Below are 19473 nucleotides of genomic sequence, written 5' to 3' on the forward strand. Positions count from 1 at the left end.
TTAGCTAAAACCGTATATGTTAAGACTTAATCCAGTTGTTTTAGTCCCAGATCTGGAGTGGTCCTTAAAATATAAACAAAACATATGACCAAGAGGAATTTGGTGCCCCGATAAAGATAGGCTCTCTAAAGCCAGCCTACCTCCCGTGGACAGATTATAGCTGACAACTCAATGACACGGGAACAAATTATACTATGTTTCACTGAAAGCTCAAAAAATTCGACAATATGTTAAGGAGTTTAATTTTTTGTTGCATTAGATTTGCAGAAAAGTTTTATCTAAAATTTTGTAGTTTACTAGTATAGCTTTGTGGAATGCTATAGTTGTCTCCCTTAACTTTTACAAAATTTTGCGAAACATTTATCCAACGCATTGAACATGAATAATTTTAGGTCTAAACAAAAAGAGTAAACGGTCAAAATGCTGTTTTATATTCTCCTTGATAGTTCAAACCATTGTATATCTCAACGATTCCCCCTCTCAGTTCTATGGAGTCCGAGCTAACCATGATGAAAAAAAAATAGAAAGACAGGGAAAGTAAAGCAATCTTTACCTGCAATCTCTAATAAAGAAAATTAATTTTATATTTATCTTTTTTTTACAGTTTGATATCTTGGTGTATACTTCGGAATTTATAAGGTGCAGAATCAAAACCAGTCATGAGAGATATTAAACTTGTAATGTCAGCAAATGTTCAACATTTATCCGGTCGTTTGACCGATGGACACTATTGGACTGTCCAGGTATTATAATCTGACAAGGTGTGACTTCCGGTTAAGGGTTTTACACGGGATGAATCCCTCAGATTGGGTGACAGTAAGCCGTTTACCTGTTGTTTTTACCTGATTAGAATTTCTGAGAAGTTAATGATGTCGTGTCGATATCATAATAACGCAATTGTTCTTTTGGTCAGTGCTGCTCGGACTCTGAGCATTTCTACCATTTTGTTTCAGACGAAGAAGTATTTTTAACATGTTTCGTATGTAGTATTTTTTGTTCGTTGTTCGAAATAACTTGCAGATAAGCATGATACATTTCTAATGCTAAAACACCTATACTTTTAGATCTAAGGCGAATATACATTTTAAAAAAAAAAAAAAGAAGAGATGCGTGAAAGTTTCAAATAAGTTGTATCACCGTGTCAAGTTTTTAATGTGATCCAATAGAGATGATTGTGCCGATTTTATGTCTGTAAATGTTTGCTTTTCAGTGACTCTTTAACTTATTATATCAAAATGAAATGTGATAGATTGCGCAGAGATAGGAGTATGGTACATATTTTGTTGCGTTCTTAACTCGCAAGTTGATTGATGAACGAATGTTTTCAATACTTCTTACATATATAAACCTCTATAACACCACAGTTTTAAAAATGGTGGAATGATATGGAAATCAATAGATATACGAAATTCCCAAAGATACTTTTTTTTTCAAATATCAATTTATTAAAATCGTTAATCAAAATTTTGTAAAGCAAACTATACATGTCGATGTTTTAACACCGACAAAAAGGGTAAACATTGTTCAGTATACAAAATTTAAATAACATCTACATGTGATGAATGTATTGTGACAAAATAATTTTTCAGAAATACACCAAGACACAATGAACTAATATACACAATGAAAATATACATATTGTAGATATAAAAAAGGAGAAAAAGTTAAACTAAAGGCAATACAAAGCAGTTATTGTAAAGGATTTTATCAAATAATTCACAGTTCATGTATTTTAATATCCTTTGTGATTTGAGATGACCGGAAAAATAATAATCCATCTCTCCTTGACCTTAACCGATTTGCTTAAAAAATGCTTAATAATCATCCGCACAACACTTTAATATAAAGGTATTTTTGATTTACAAAAAAAATTTAACAACACAACCATTAATCACTGCTTTTCGTCATAAAAAATCTTCTGATTAACGAAAAATGCAATTAACTGTAAATTGGTGTTGAAGATGAATGAAGGTTTAGGATTTAGAGGTATAGAACGTTTTAACACGTCGCTCCTGTGTTTTGACACAACCAATCCGTGATCTTCTTCTCGTTGTTCTTCTTCCACTGGATGTTGGCCTTGATGTCTTCCAGGGCGTTCTGTCTTCCCCGGGCACCAGCACCAGCGTCAGGATATTTATTGAAAAAATCCTGAACCTTTTAGAAATAAACAAGAACGAGTTATCTTCCTTGTTTAGCCATCTTTATACTCTCAAACGGAGGGACATATGCTTTGTATAAAAAAATTTAATTGTGTTGTATTCCTAAAAATTTCATGTTTATAATAAAAACAAATAAAAGAATTTTTTTATAAACATAAGGCATTTGAGATGATATTTCTCATATAAATATTTACCAGTCAAAGAAGATATAGCAATGGAACCATTAAAAAGAGTTTTAATTTTTGTTTTAAAAATATTGATTTAAAAAAATGTTAAATGAGAGGTATTGACCAAGCAAGGTTTTAAATGCACTCGCCTGTTGAAGCTCAAATTCGGAATTAAAATCAGATATCACGTTCGGTACAAGTCTTCCAAGGGATCTAGAATACGTTGTAAATCTAAAAAACGAAGAGGAAAATAAATACAAAATAATATTATCAATATAATGATAATTGATATGTACATTTATCCTCGATATATGAAAAGGCGAATCAAAATGAATCAGAATTCTTGCATTGAAACGCTGGACTTTCAAAAAGAGTTTCTATCATGGAAAAATCGAATCGGAAAAATGTAAATTTTATTTATAGCTTGAAAAATCATAGAAAGAAAAAAAAAATCGGATGGACTGGGTTTGAAGTGTAAAATAATATTCCGCATTCACACCTGTTTACTAAATAGTCCCAGTTTGAACGGATCCAGTCCCAGGCTAGTTTATTCCCGACGGAATTCTGGGAAATGTACTGGACCACGGTAAAGAAGTCCTGGGAGCGAACCATATCCTCCTGCTTGGCGTATTCAAGATACCTACAACAATATCCAAATCACATAGGCCTATCGGTCAAAATAGGTTAATACTAATATCATGTCTTGTAGCATTTGAATTTACTGATTGGCAGCAGAAACATTAACAAAAGTTATTTATGTCTCTGTTGGCAGTACACTGTAAATATAAAATCTACAACATGACCACGTAAAATTTAGTGTGTATTTACTGCCACTCAGAAAAATCTGAAATTTACAGCACGGAATACATGTACTGGTATACATTGACCTGTGTATTTGAACAAAATATAAGTATACTACATGAGAGAAATTGACGAACCTAACTAGAAGCCACATTGTCCTGGTGTTGGCCATCCCGTACAGCAGTTTGATCTGCTCCTGGGGGACGGTCTCTACTTTGTACTTGTTCCACATTTTGTCCCAGTCCTCCGGGGTACCCCCACTCATCATTCCATACTTGTAGACTATCGACCGAATGTTTGGAGTAACGCTGTGGAACAAGGGGAGTGCACGTTATACATATTGCAAAGCAAATAAAAAAATCAAATACATCATTTCTAATATATATAACCATGATAAATCGTAATGTTACATTAATAAAATACTTCCTCTCTTTTTTATGTGCAGAGGGGGAAAATGGGTGTTTTTAAAAAGTATGTTTTGGTAGTGTTTTTTTTTAGTTTATTCAACTGGGTATACATTTTGTACTTTTTAAAGATTATTTTATTAAATAAATAAGGGTGTAAACTCCGTTGGTTATTCTGTTATATTGGGCCGGAGGGGAGGAGGATCTAGTCAACAAGCACATGTGCACATTACTACCTATAATTCGTTAATCAAAACAGCTTTTAAAGTGATTATTGCTTCAAAGAATTTAATACATAAACATGTCGTGTGGGATGAACATTACAGTAATCACCCTTTGAAAATGTTATCTATCCCAGTGAGAGTTATCTTTCTTATCTTACCAGGGAATAAAATTACATCTATCAAAAATTGTTTTAAATGAAATTTAAAGAAGAATTCAATACTACCTCTCTCCTTTGTCCAACCATTTTCTGAACCGGTCCGTCGCATTATTCAAACAATCTTGATCGCCCATCCCACATGCCAGAGAAATAAGATTCACTCGCATTAGTCTGCAATATAACGACGATTTTTATAATATGTGACCTCAAACCCCGTGTCTTTTTATTAATTTCGAATTGTCAATGATAATTAGTCATGGACTCACTGACAATAAAAAATTGTTAATTAAAGACACCCGTGTCAAAAATGAAAGCAACTTTTAAATTGAAATCGCGAAATCTTTGCAGGGTTGTATTTATGTACTTACTTTCGTAAGTGATTTTCGGTATCGCCCATATCCTCCCATCCAATCTGTGCTAACACTGGTCTTGCTTTTTCAAGAATAAAATTCTGTCGAAATAAAATATCACCATCATCATTTCCATAAAAATTGTTTAATTTTATTTGCAATGATAAATGACTTTGTTCTGCAAGTAATTCCTAAAGATTATTTTTCTAAATGGCTCTTACCCTAAATAGAGAAAAAGAGGCGCCAGTTTGGAGCATATCTGTAATATAACCGATGCCATTGTAGGCGCTCTCCCAGGGAAGGTGGTTCAATTCTTTGTCCAAGAACTTAATAAGGTTTAGAGGTATACTATATTCGATATATCCGGCTCGTGCTAAATTAAATGAGTCATCTATAAGTCCAGCCTTATCAACCGTATTCAGGATCTAAAATTTGATAAAAATGATAGCATAAATCATTGTTAAAAAAGTGAATTAATTAATCCACAGAATAACCATTACCATCACATTCCGTGTTCATTTTTGGTTTTTTTTTTGTTAATTATCTAAATACCGTATTATCTGCTTGTAGGTCAGTTGAAAACCTGGACCAAATATTCTGGGGGTAATTTACACGGTAAAATCCTTTCTGGAATCGGTTGAATTTTATCCATCCCGATGTCTCAAAAGTGGAAGAAACATCAAACACCACTGCAGGAGAACGAAAAAAGATTACACGTTCGTGATTTTTCATTTTATTTAATAAATCGTGTAAATGTGCCCCAAAACCACAGATACATGTAAGATCAGTCGGTAAATACATTTCGAATCAATACCTTCATTTTGGGTTTTGTTTATCCAGGATCGCCCCGTTTGTCCATCACTGAGTAGATAGTCTAAGTACACATACCATTTATATCTGAAGGAAAATATTCAATCCATTCAACATTTCAGTACTTTTAAATATCTGCGTTTTATAGATATGAGTTCGAGAACTTTACTATTAAAATCCTGTAGTTATACCTAAAAGGCGACTCTTCAGGGTCAAAAACAGTATCCTTATTAGCCAGAAACCGAGTCTGCGTTGCCGTGACAACCGTTTTTGCGCCATCGGTCCTTAGGGAGATGTTTATGTAGGGGAGTCCCATCTGTCGGGTCCACGTGTCCATCATGTCCTTGACTCCAAACCCCCCTGTGTTAACCTTTGGATGAAAAAAAGTGGATCTATCATTTTTTCTTTATCTGTTTAATCGTTTTCAAGTTTTCAAAAGAAAATCAAGACAACAAAAGTCAATTCAAATAAATCAATCAAAACTAAAAACATGTCAATTTCATTTCCATTCAATTGATCTTTGGTTTTTATTTTCCTGTACAGACCATTTATAGAAAATTATTTACGCACCTTATTTAATTCGTTCCACAGGTCATCTGTCTTTGCGTTTCCCCACTTAAAGGCTTTGAGATAATTCTGGTAAAAAAAATGTGAGAAATTGATATGATATAATAATGACACAGTAAGCGATAAAAAAACCCACAGATATACCGAAATTTACTTTAGTTGGTTATCAAAGGTTTTAATGCAAAATTGCAAATGAGTAATTTTTGATTAAAGATTAACACCAAAAGGTGAATAACAATCATAACACCAAATTCCAATTTGCATCTTTCTTTAGAATTAGAATCTTACCCCAACTCCTTCAAAAAATTTGTCTTGTCCCATCACTGCTTCCAACATACCAATTATGGCAGAGCCCTTCAACATTCATAAAAACCATAAATTAACACTACAGTTTCTATTATAAAACAAACCGTTTATCATAATAACACAGTGTAATCTTAACTTTTAAAAAAAAACCTGTTTACTCGGTCGGAACGCAAGGATTTGGATTTAGTATCGAAACTCAGTATCTGATTGGGAAGATCCACCTTGCTGTATGATAAACTGTCGAAGACTTCGTATATTGTACAGACTATCAACATGCGTGTGTAATGGTCTATATCTTGCTTTATGATATACATGTACTGTCGAACACTATATATATTGAACAAACTATCAACATTTGTGTGTAATGGTCTATATCTTGCTTTATGATATACATGTACTGTCGAACACTATATATATTGTACAAACTATCAACATTTGTGTGTCATGGTCTATACCTTGCTATAAGATATACTGTCGAACACTTCGTTGATTTGGTTGGGGTTGTTTACGTTGACGACGATAGGATGAGAGGAAGTGACGGAATCCACCACCATTACTGGCTGTACGTCCTCCGTAACAAACTGCTCCAACTGATAAAAAAGGACAACACCGGCTGTCAAAGTTGGTAAGTATTTTTTCTGTTCCATGTTTCAAAAGAATTGTTTATAATTTTTCTGTAGCACTATAAATTTACATATCATCTATTCCAAAAGGAAGCCAACTTACATTAATAAGCGAACTTTTGCATTTTTTACTTTAAAATTTCTGATTAGTTAGATAATTATAGTTTTGGCAAAACCGACCATTGAAAGCACGCTAAGAAAAATACAAGTATCCCAATAATATACGTTCATTGTATGCATATTGCCATACCATCTCCCACGACGGCTTTGTAACATTTGCTCCTAGGTATTCCATGAAGCTGGCAAAGCCTTCATTCAGCCATAGATCATCCCACCAATCCATTGTAACAATGTTCCCAAACCACTGAAACATAAGTGATTGGTTGGTTGGTTGTTTTGTTTGACACCCCATAAAGAATTCAGGCTGAAATTAACACTAACCAGCAGCCACTAAGCCCATAGAAATAATATTCATCAAAGTACTGAAAGTACTCCGACGTTATATCAATTATCGAAATTAATTTTAAAAATACGTGTAACCCGCAAAATATTGAAACAATTGTTTAGCAGGTTATTTTGTATTTTTAAAACATCAACCAGATACCATAATGCACTTTTAACCTTCTATTTCAAACGCTATGTAAAACTCTATCTTAAGAGAACTACTAAGTGTTTAAATTACATGTATTATCCATTTTTAAATCCATTGCTGATTCTGCTTTGTCTGTTGATTTAGCTTGTTTTATTGCATACAGACCTACCCATGTTAGGAATTAAAATAATAAGTACTGCATTCCTGCATCTGTTTTTTTTTTTAAATAATTTCTTAAACATTAAAATACTCCGCAAGATTTTACAAAACATACAGCAATATTACCAGTATTCATAAATACATTGTACCTTAAAAATGGTCGATCAACAACAATTTTTCATTAGATATACATATACTCCTTGCCCTACTGACCTGGTGGGAGATTTCGTGGGCCACTACCACAGCAACCCTCTGCTGGTTGGCCGGTGAGGCCTGCTGGGCGTTGTACAACATGTTGGTCTCTCGGTACGTGATGAGCCCCCAGTGTTCCATGGCCCCCGAAACAAAGTCAGGAATTGCTATCATATCTGATACAGAAAATCACGACTTCTTAGTTTGAAGGTATCTTTTACGCACGTGCACAACTTAATGTACTAAAGGTGCGAGAATTAAGAGTGCTGTATAAAAAGGTACAATCATCAGCCCGTACCTTGTTTAGGAAGAGGGTAAGAGACATTGAATAAATCTTGGTAGAGTTCCATCGATTTAATGGCCACTTCCAAGGAGAATTTGGTCTGGTTGTACCGATCGGGAGTAGCAAATGTGCGGACCTGCAACCACATATACACATCTCTATAAATTAACTGTTTTGGGGTTGTTTTTTTTAAAATGTTAGATAAGATAATACTTCATTCTTGCTTATTAGACAATATGGCATCACATCGTTATTATGATATTAATAATTAACCTTTGTTCACGTTTTTATTGCATGTAACTGTTACTAAATGTAATCCTTACTTTCCTGCTTTTAGATAAGCAGAATATGTGTTGAGCAATGTAATATTTTAGTTTTCCTTCGTTATTTTGACTGTTCCTTTGCATATTGATAATTTAACCATTCGAAAGTCATAGTACACGGTGACGTAATGTTATAGTGAATACAACGAGTGTAGGTTACCTTTGTACCGAACTTAGTAGTGTTTTCCAAGTATTTGAAGTCGCAGACGATAAAACAAACCAAGTAGGTGCTCATTTTCACCGACTCTTGGAAGTTGGTGATTTTCAGTGTATTATTGTGCTCCCAATCGTCGATTGACTGAAAGGCATAATTCATAAATGAAAAAAATGTTTTTCATAAAAAACTTCTTTTTTTTTACAGTAAACTTATTACAGGTGATTTAATAGATTGTAAACGAGATTCATTATTTAGGTGTATCATAGATATAGCTTTGTATCATCGTTAATTATAAAGATAACGGTAAGTTTTGGCAAAATGTAAAACAAGATTTTTCATACTTGTGTGTGAAAAAAGATGTGTATATTTAAAATTCTTCATAATAAAAAAGATTCTGTTATAATTCTATGGAAATTGAAAAGTATTAAATGAAAATATAAATGCAAATATAGTAAATACTTAGTTGATGTCGAAAAGAACAAGAAAAAAAACAATCTTTGAACAGATCAAAGGGAACGTTTATAAATTACGTTCAATTTATTGGGAACTATGATATACAATGTACATGTTGGTATATACCAACAACTTCCTCCTATTTTTGTTATACATGCATAAATCATTACGCCAGATATAGATACATTTTGAATTAAGTGTTTAAACTTCGTCTCTTTTTCTGTCAGATGTAATTTACAATTGCTGCATGCAAACCTGATCATCACGTGGCCTCTAACCAATCTTATTGGTTCCTCAGTATATTTGATTTGGTAAAACCAGGTTTTGTCAAGTCTACCCTACCTCCTCTGGCATGTTGGAAAGGGCGGTGTAGCCATCTTGGTGGACTAAGTGAATTGTAAAGTTGGCCTTAATGTTGGGTTCGTCAAAGCACGGAAACGCTCTTCTTGCGTCGACCGGCTCAAATTTGGATGTTGCTAGGTACCTTTATAAATGATACCAAGCAAATATTACATTTAGAACAAACAGTATCCTAGTAAATCAAGATTCAGGAAGATTTATTGGATCACACTTTCTATTGAAATAGTGTTCCGAAATGCAATATATTTCCCGAGTGATTTGAGATATGATTTTGGCTGTCTTAAAAGGGATCTTACATGAATGTTTCATAGATACTATCAATGTTGAATACGGTTTGCCACACAGTTTATGTGTTGGGGGGAGGCTTGAAATATTGTCCAGTAGGCAAAAACCACCTTGACCAGTAATTGACCGATGTTACTGTCCATATTAGGTCGTGACAAAGTGATAAGAAAAAAAAGTGTTCAATGATGGTATAGTTTGTAGAATAAAACCTCAATAGTATACAATGGTTCTTTTAGAGGTAGGCGTAAATGATCAAAAAATTAAAGTTTTAAAATGTAACATCAAATATCGCAAATATCCATTGCGAATTTTTATTTAAACAATAAAATGCTTTCTTTGGTGATTTATGCGGGATGCGAATGCAGCGACATTCAAGGAAAAATACATAAATTACGTAATTTTTTTCTGCAATGATCTCTACTTTCATAAAACGCATGAATCACCAAAGAAAGCATTTTATTGTTTATATTTACATCTTTTGTTTAACGAAACTATAAATTGATCGTAAAAAGTAAGCAAAATTAATTGAATTATTTATAATGTACATCAGTATGTAAGATAAAAGAAATAGCCAAATCGTCTTATATGCGAACTTGAGTCTGGCATCATCATTAGTATTTCGTGCGGTCCGTAAAAATAAGGTTGATGAAGGTTTCGATCGACCGATCGATATACTGGTCAAAACTGAATCACGTACATTTCAGTCCTATCAGTTTTCATAGAGTTGTGAATTACAATCAATTTCCGTAAAAATAGAATAAGAAAAAGAGGGAATTATTCTATGTGGATGTACATAATTATATTTGTATGAAAAAAATATTTGCATGCAAGAGCATACTTTACGCATTTGGTCCTTTTATATATTATTTCTATCATGGCCTAAAGACTAAAGGGGGGAGGGGTATTTTTTTTTTTTGGTATGATTTTTCTCTAATTGGCCATGCTCTTCTTTTGTCGAAGGTAGAAAATTACTATAAAATATCTAGGAGTATTTGACGCCTTGTAAAGAGGGATGGGTAGTCGTGGCAATTTTTAGACGTTGTAATTCAATTTTAAAACCCAAAATATTTGGATATTTTCCTTACCATCATTTTAATATATACTATCAAGTTTCAAATTTTAGGGTAGATCTGATAAATAGTTTGTCGACCATCTAGCCTCCTAAAAATATTATTTGAATAAAAAATAGTCCTTCAAAAATAAATTTTTGGTATCCTCATTTCGCATTCTTATTTGTGATAGATTTTTTCAGGTCCTCTATCAAGAAGATGTACAACGAATAATGAGGACTCTAAAACAATGAGCAGTGAGTCAGAATGGGAGTAGCCATGTAATATCGGCACTCAAAGATATTGGTATTTACACGGTCGATATCGATTTTAAATCCGTCATCAATGTTAGCGTAATCGTTTGATATTGACCTAAGTTATCTCTACTCGAGTGTTTCAAAAGCTTCAATATTGGACTAATAAGATTATGCCAAGATTTGGAATAGATTAGTTACACATATAAACTTTTACGATGTGTACACTTTGTTTTCAAAAATTCGGAAAAATATATTATCATTCAGGGGATTTTTTTTTAAATATCGTTTAATTCGAATTTTATCTTTGAAAGAAAATATAGAATACAAGAATGCATCAAGACATTTATCGTTATTATTAGGCTGGAAATAAAATAGCTATGCGTTTTTGTATACTTCAGGATATAAAAACTCCGATTTTACCCATTTTTCGTATTATGGTTGGTCTATATAGAGATGCATTAAATGCATTTTATATCATTCTACGATATTCCTCCCACGTGCGTGCATTTTTTACCGCCATGGTCTGCAGGCGGTGGGAGCCCATTACACAGTTATATTTGACGCAGAGCAACTGCTAACTACATTCATTCTTAAAAATCATTGAATATTCTTTATCTTAACATGTTTTTGTCAATGTGCAAACATTTTTTTCTTTTTGTTTTTTTTTTCTTTTTCACACAAAAACGTTATTATAGAGCAATTAATTTTGATTACATGTAACATATACAATGTATAAAAAAACTACTACCTCAGAACTGTACGCTATTATTAATTTGGCTCACAACTTTATTTCTAACCTTTGAATAAGACGGACTAGCAATTGGATTATAGAATCGATATCAAAATTCATTTATGGGTTAGTTAAGAAAAAAACAATGAGCTAATGTGTACTCTTAAATAAGCGATGTATCGGTTAAAATTTTTGACAGGCTGGGGATCTATTTCAAAAATATATTTTTAATATTTTCAAAATGCTGCTTAGCTAATTGATCATTAAAAGAATATTTGTTTTTAAATGCAAACGTTTCTTTTGTTCATTCGTGCTCAGTCACTGAGAACGATGCCCCATTTTGCATGTAAGAGTGCTGATGGCGCAATTCGTTTAAGAATTTTCCATCTCAATATAAAATACAAAACAATTATGGTTATATTTTCAGTTTAGTTACCTTTTGACCTAAATTGCAACAGTCAAGATACATTAGCACGAACACTTGCAAATTAATAAACAATTTGCCAATGCCCGAGGTGATGAAAGTTTGTGAAAAAGGAAGTAAAAACTACCTTTACCTTGTTTCATTTGTTAGCGAATTTACATATTTGCTTTTATAGAATCCGACGATGGCTCTGGACAGACTTCCATCAAAGGTCAAATCCAAAATCACAGTACTTCCATCCAATAACATGTCTTGTGTTTCAATCACCCAGAACTGATTAAGCTCGTAGTAAAAAGGTTTTTTAATTGCAATATCGCTATTGTCATTTTTTCTTCTAAGTGACGTTTTTGTGATATTTAGAAAATGTTGATGAATCAAGATGTACTTTGTGTCCTTGTAAATGGCGATTTCCACCGACTCGTTTCCGTAGAACCAAGCATTACCGTTGTAGATATCGGGGAAAAGGGTTATATTATAATGAATCGGCATCACATATCGCGGAAGCCGTAGATTTTTCCAAGGTTCCGTTTCCGAAAATCCCGGAGTTGTCGTCTGCGTCGGAGCTGAAGTTGTCGTCTGCTTATTGCCTGTATTTGCATCACTGTCTCCATTGACACTTGGTAATTTATTTTCACATGTTTTGTCAGTTAATTGCCACACTAAAATGCCCACTACAACCGGAACAACAATCACTAAAAACGCCAGAAAATACACTAACCGTTTGTTAGTTCCTTTCTTAACACCCGAGTCCATGTCTAATCTTTGCATGGTCTAAAAAAGTACTCTTTTCAATTTACGAAGTCGAAAAATTCTTCAGATGCCAGAATATACCTGTCCTAGAATCGCAATATTTGGGTTTCCCGAAAAAAGAGGCATCAAAATCGCATGCAATCAAAGCTAGGTCACAAATGGAGAGAGCGCGCAGGTAAACCGACTTCTGTGGAGATACACCGTGCTGTGTATTGTTTTGGGGATCTGCATGTACCGATCACTCCCCTCTGATAAATCATTCACAAGGTTGAAAAAAAATAGTGTTCAGGGTGGGTCAGAATCCACATGAACGTTTCGTTTTGGGTAGAACATAAGTTGCTGTTTTCGATTTGAGATTGTCATCTGAGAAGTGCACATTGAAACGGAAAACTACGCACTGTGATTTGGTCATGCAAGCATCGTAATTTTTTTTCTCAAAGTGTTTACTACCTGTACAAAATATCTTTACTAACAGCAATGTCTGTTTTGACAAGTATGATTATTTGCGTTCACTGGACATTTGACCTATTTTTTTTCTATCAAGATGTTTATGCATTTTTTAAAGCGCCTCTAATGTTGCACTTTTTAAAAAGTCAACAAAACTTAAGATAGGCTAGGTAAAGTGATATTTGAACGTATGAATAACTAGCGTTGTAAGAAAATATAATTCAGTTATTTTAAGGGGGAAAAGAGAATAAAAGAAAAGGCAAAAAAATTTCAAATTTCCAATTTCTTATAGTGCATGCTATTTGATGGGTCATGAAAGTACTTCTTCATAGATAAAATAAAATTTAAAAAAACCTCGGTGAATTACTAAAAAAAAATGGTTAACAGAAGTGGGAACTTAACAACTAAATCAATTTTTTTCACTCCTATTCATCTTAGATACAGAATTCTTTTGCTAATGTTGCAATAACTCCTTTTTGTGTTTACAACTTTTTACTCTGTTTCTCTTATAAAATAATTGGTCGCTCTCTCTTTATATATCTGTTGTGCATTAAACACACCGACTCTGTATACCATCTGTTTTAATACATGTAATTATAAATATACAATGTATAAAGTCCTGCCCTTCCAGCAGACTAGTTTGATTTGAGGGTTTTCAACGAACTGTTCCTGACCACAAGAGCAAATTACCGAACCAAAATTTCAGGCTCTTCATCAGACTATGTGAAGGTTCTTTAGTAGTACATGTATTGTTGCTACTATCAAATTCTTTTTTTTCTTTGACAAAGATGAAAAAATGCAAAGAATGTGGGCGCTTAAGATGTAGATTCGGCAGGAATCTGGGCGCACAAGGAGAGTGAAAATTTCATCAATTAATTTTGAATATTTTTCGAATTATAACCGTTATTTGGTTTCTGTTGGATGTGGAATGAGTGGAAACATATTAGAAATGCAAAAGGTTTTATTATAATATGGGTCTAAATATAGCAACACGATGCAATTCATGCAAAACCCTACTTATTTACAACTGTTTTTAAATGATTTTGTTGTCTCTGGGTCTTCTCTCCACAAATTTGAAACGTGGAAAGGTAACATATTTCAACATTAAAAATGTCGCTTTTTAAAAAAAGATGGAGAGATGACCCAGAGATGACTAATTATGTACTTTTTCAAATTATTTTTTGAAGGATAAAAAACAAAGTCCATTGATATGACAGCGTTGTTTCAAACAGTACTTTATAGAACATATATTGACAAGTCTCCGTGGCTCAGTGGTTTCGTCCTGGATTTAGTGAATACATACATTCAGTGTTTTGGGTTCAAATCCAACTGGTGGTCTTTTTAAAAAAAATTAAACTTTTTTGTTTTAAATGTTTGTTATTATAACATGATGTTGAATTATAATATACCGGTATATTTTAATTTGTTTTTATTTATTTCTAGATCTGCTGTATGAACACTATAAATAAAATCTTTTCTTATTACTAGTTTTTTAGGCTATACACAATATAACTTCATTAAAATATGTTTTTATTAACATTTCCAACTAGTTGTCGGTTTACCTCTCATTGCCATTTTTTGAAAGCTTTGTGAGTTTTTTGATTACCGGAATAGCCATGTATTTCGACTCTCAACATACAGAAATATATTTTTGTTGAAACCTGTACATAGCCTTTCGAGGTTATAGACATTTGAATCCCAATTGATTCGTGTCGATGATTCCTGCAAATTTACAATCTTGTGCGCTCACTTTCTTTTTATTATTATATAACTGTACACATTTGCAGTCAAATGTTTTGCTTTGTTTTGCAGTGAGTAAAATTATATATATATATTTTTTTGGTTTATATGGTCCTATCTCTGGCTCTGACATAAAATGGATCATAGCAATTGCATCTTTTTATAAAAGATCAACAATGATGTTGGGAGGTATGAGTTTTCTGAAGAACTAAAACTGTACGTCTCTTATAATAGCAGGCATTAAGAGCTCCTAGCTGATCAGTGGTCCTGAGGTTCCCACACTGGTCCTAGAACCTGTTGATATGAAAGAAATGTCCTCGAGTTAACGTTAAACAATAAAAAATTCAATAATCTATTGGCCAATGAAATTCGCTGTTGTCCACTGTGTATCTGGTTAACCGTCAATTTTTGGTTTCATTGGAATACTATTTGACTTAACCAAGGAGAGGACAAAAATAGGTCATGCCTACTGTCAGATCCTACTTTAGTTTGAAATATAATATTGTTTAAACTAAAATTGGACTTAACCAAAATTTTGACCCTACCGACGAGTTTCCTTAGTTGCAGATCGGGTGCTACCGCGCAAGGCACGCCATGTATTATTGGTGTCTAGAGTTATTGTGGTCGCTCTTGGACTCAAGAGAACTCTCGAAAGTTTTAAATTGTCTTGTTTCATATAGATCTTACAAGCTCTTTTCGTTATACTTGGATTAAATGACCAACCTATACGGAGCAATCATCAATCAATTTTCAATATAGATATGAAATGTCCCAGTTTGATGTCAGGATATTGGTCAACGTTTGAGACGAGCAGGAAAAGGTCAAAGGGCAGACATCCTCACCACAGAGTTCGAACTTAATTATACCGCGTGAAATTCCCATTCTAGTGTAACTTACAAAACATATTAAAATAGCATATCTATTTTTTTTAGTGCTTTCTAGTGTCAACGAATTATTGCAATATTGTGTCGTGAAAACACTCAAGCATTATATACATGAACTTGGACAGGGATGTCAATATAATTCTCAGCTATAGTATTTGTTCTTGGGAGCAGCGATATCTCAGTATCAGTTTAATGAGATTTCGAAACTGTTGGGAATCAACAGGATTAAGAATTCTTATACCATAATCCATGATATTCCGAGAAGTCACTACTTGTACACCGACAGAAAGGAAACATTATGTCCGTGGAATACAAACAAAACTACCCATTCATGCCCCTAATCTGAATATTGGAGTGGTTTGTTAAGATACCCTTATCTACCTCGATAAGGTGACATGATGGTACAAGTGGGCAGTAAGTTATCGTCTTAAAAGGAGATCTAGAGAGCACAGTGGAGAGGGTTGAGATGGGTAGATAACGGGTGAGCAGTGTGTGTACGTACGGTGGAGATACCTGCATGTGTGTATACTGAAGTTCATTCATTAGAAAATAAGAGCAGCGACCGGTGATGTCCTAAATAATTCTGTAAACAATATATCCCATCCGTTAATTATGCATAAAGGAATTATCTTTTGTCCACGTGTCGTTGAATATATAAATGTAATTATCTTGTTATAATGTACGATTTAACTGGTTAGTTATTTCAATTTTTTATTCACCGTCACATAGTGTGATAAAAAAATATTAATAAACATTTTTATTCTTCTTTTACAAATTCAGTTTGATCTCTCTCTCTCTCTCTCTCTCTCTCTCTCTCTCTCTCTCTCTCTCTCTCTCTCTCTCTCTCTCTCTCTCTCTTCCCTGGAAATTTCAAAATTGTATAATTCACATAGTAAAATAACAACCAATCCTGGAATAATTTTTTGGACCTGCGCATGCAGCATAAAGAAAAAAAAATTAAACGTCGACGTACCCCCTTTTTTTGACGGTAACACAGGCGCCTGACGTTATGTATTTTTCTCATAATAAAATTATACCCTCTACCTATAATAGTGTATTATTAGGTAGATGGTATATTTTTTATTATGAGAGAAAATACATGTATATAGCGTCAGGTGCCTGTGGACAGTAAATACGCAGTTCTGTTATAGCCGAGAATTCAATTTACAATTTTCGTGCTTTCCAAATTAAACTTAGTATGGTGTCCAAAGGAATAACAATATATTAATGAACATTTTTCGATCATTTTTTTTATATTTCGTTATTTCAAGGTTCAATTATTATATTTATATCAAAATTATATGGTTATTGATTGAAATATGTAATAAAACACGATTATTATAAAAGTGCAAAATCTCTGTATCAATATATTTCAGAACGATGTTGTCGGCACAATGTGTTATGAAGGGGACACAGATTTTACAAGACTGTTGTCCCTCTTTTAGGTCATACAAACTTCAGTGCATAATCCGCAATATCCATCAGATCTCATTACCAGACGTAATTGACCACGGACAATTCGCCAAAATGTGCTATCAAGTTTTAACCGGATCTATTTAATAATATAGTTTACACCATATCATGAATAGCAGTTGGTTTTCTTAGGAAATATGGGAGATACATGTGCATTGTACTTCATAAATGTACACGAATACATTCAGTTTATACCTTTTGTCAAACAAAATTCAAAATTTGAGGACAAATCAATTCACATTTTTTTTCATCGATGTTCGATGTATTTTAACAAGTAGAAAACCAACAGTCGGTGATGTATTATCCACTTGCAGAATGTAGACACTGGTGGTTCAAGGCATGTCGGCGATGGGACGCCATTACACACCAAGCAGAAAATTAAACAACTGTTTGGTATTGTTTAAAATCCACCAATGCCAAGATAACGTGAAGAATATGAATTCCGAAAAGCAGACTCACCATCCATGCAAACTACATGTAAATTATGCTGATGTATCTAATTTGATATGATATAGGTAAATGTAAAATCATGACATATTTCAATATATTAATTAAAATTTGAAAAAAAGATACTTTTTGATATGAACCATTTCTTTTTCAAATATTTATCAATATTATTAAATACATGAGGATGCTAGAGAGGGATTTAATTTTCTTGTGTGTACTAAATTTTTAAATTTTCAATTCGTACATTTCTCAGTGTAAATATTTCTTTAAAAATTTAATCATACAGATTTTAATGTGCCCCTTTTAGCTATACAGTTAATCAATATCAAAGACATACATTCATCTCTCCTATAAACAAGAGGCCCAGGGGCCACATCGCTCACCTGAGCAACAATTGCCTTAATTCTGATCAAATTAGCATTACAGTATCAAAATATCTTGACAACTAAGTGCAGTAGATCTTGCTAAAAAAAATTGAAAATCTGACAATTTTTATCCACCTCTTTTTTTTTTGGTAAATACCAAGCCCTTTTGTTGTTGTACCTGTAAGAAGATTTTTCTTTATTCCTATATACCCCCTCCCCATTTCGTGGCCCCACATTTCTCTATGGAATCATGGTTTCATCAAACTTAAATCTGCATAACCTGTGCTTTCACACTAAGTACTGAGTTTAGGACCGAAAACTTTCCCAGAATATTTTTAAAGATTTTCTCTATATATTCCTATGTAAAAATTCAATCGCCATCACAGCCCCGCCCTACCACAAGGGACTGTGATTTTGCAAACTTGAATTTACACTACCCAAGGATGCCTCTACACAAGTTTAAGCTTTTCTGGCTAAATAGTCTTTAAAAAGCTTTTTAAAGATTTGTTCTCTATATATTCCTATGTAAAAATTCATCCCCCATTGTGGCCTCACCCTACCACTGTACTATTATTTAAACAAACTTGAATCTATACGAACTGGGGGTGCTTCCACTCAAATTTGGGCTTTCCTGGCCTAATAGTTTTGAGAAAAAGATGTTTAAAGATTTTCTCAATAAATAAAAATTTATCCCCCATTGTAGCCCCGCCCTACCCCTGGGGACCATAATTTGAACAAACTTGAATCTACACTACCTAAGGATGCTTCCACTTTAATTTGAGCTTTCCTGACCTAATAGTTTTTGAGAAGAAGATTTTTAAAGATTTTCTCTATATATTCCTATGTAAAATTTGATCCCCCTCTTGTGGCCCCTCCCTAGCCCCCAGGATCATGATTTGAACAAACTTGAATCTACACTACATGAGGATGCCTCCACACAAGTTTAAGCTTTTCAGGCCGAATAGTTTTTGAGAACAAGATTTTTGAAAAAATACCAAAAAATTTTCAATAATTCTCAATTATCTCCCCTTTAAAGAGGGCGTGGCCCTTCATTTGAACAAACTTGAATCCCCTTCACCTAGTGGTGCTTTGTGCCAAATTTGGTTGAAATCTGCCCAGTGGTTCTTGAGAAGAAAATGAAAACGTGAAAAGTTTACAATGACAATGACGACGACGACAACGACAGACAACGGACAAATTGTGATCAGAAAAGCTCACTTGAGCCTTTGGCTCAGGTGAGCTAAAAACAATGTACTGTACATTCTTCTAAACTAAAAAGAAGCTTTGTGGCTTGTCTTACAAAGAGCTCCTCCATTACAATAAAACTGTGTGATTGATGCATGTGAAATGTAATATGTTCTGCAGATCGAAATTTGTAAACTTTTTGTTTAACTAAATTTTCATGTAGATAAGTTACATCCACAGGCACCTGAATTTTTATCAATCAGTCGCTTAATAAGTCATATATCGAAAAATTCTACCCCTACTATATATAAATACATCATATTACTTTATCAAAAAACGGGAAAATATA

The 19473-nt window shown here is 33.4% G+C and overlaps 1 protein-coding gene across 1 annotated transcript; it reads right to left on the minus strand.

Moving 5' to 3' along the window:
• Window positions 1-1427: 1427 nt before the first annotated feature.
• On the minus strand, window positions 1428-12955 carry LOC128166922 (aminopeptidase A-like). The gene is made up of 19 exons (XM_052832385.1): window positions 11967-12955; window positions 9071-9212; window positions 8279-8416; window positions 7811-7931; window positions 7534-7688; window positions 6820-6933; window positions 6402-6536; window positions 5929-5994; window positions 5644-5709; window positions 5265-5443; window positions 5078-5160; window positions 4816-4952; window positions 4485-4688; window positions 4282-4364; window positions 3980-4084; window positions 3265-3435; window positions 2826-2966; window positions 2476-2557; window positions 1428-2154 (listed from the first exon to the last, which is right to left on the minus strand). The coding sequence occupies exons 1-19, from the start codon at window positions 12599-12601 to the stop codon at window positions 1999-2001; spliced, it is 2913 nt and encodes a 970-aa protein (XP_052688345.1). The 5' UTR covers window positions 12602-12955; the 3' UTR covers window positions 1428-1998.
• Window positions 12956-19473: the final 6518 nt, after the last annotated feature.

This window comes from Crassostrea angulata, chromosome 10 (assembly GCF_025612915.1).
Source record: "Crassostrea angulata isolate pt1a10 chromosome 10, ASM2561291v2, whole genome shotgun sequence".
NCBI classification, from domain to species: domain Eukaryota; kingdom Metazoa; phylum Mollusca; class Bivalvia; order Ostreida; family Ostreidae; genus Magallana; species Magallana angulata.

Coding starts and splice junctions, on each gene's coding strand:
- LOC128166922 (XM_052832385.1), bottom strand. CDS start 12,601: ATGCAAAGATTAGACATGGACTCGGGTGTTAAGAAAGGAACTAACAAA. Junction 9,213..11,966: donor TCGCTAACAAATGAAACAAG/GTAAAGGTAGTT, acceptor TCATTTATAAAG/GTACCTAGCAACATCCAAAT. Junction 3,436..3,979: donor TGGTTGGACAAAGGAGAGAG/GTAGTATTGAAT, acceptor CTTGTTCCACAG/CGTTACTCCAAACATTCGGT.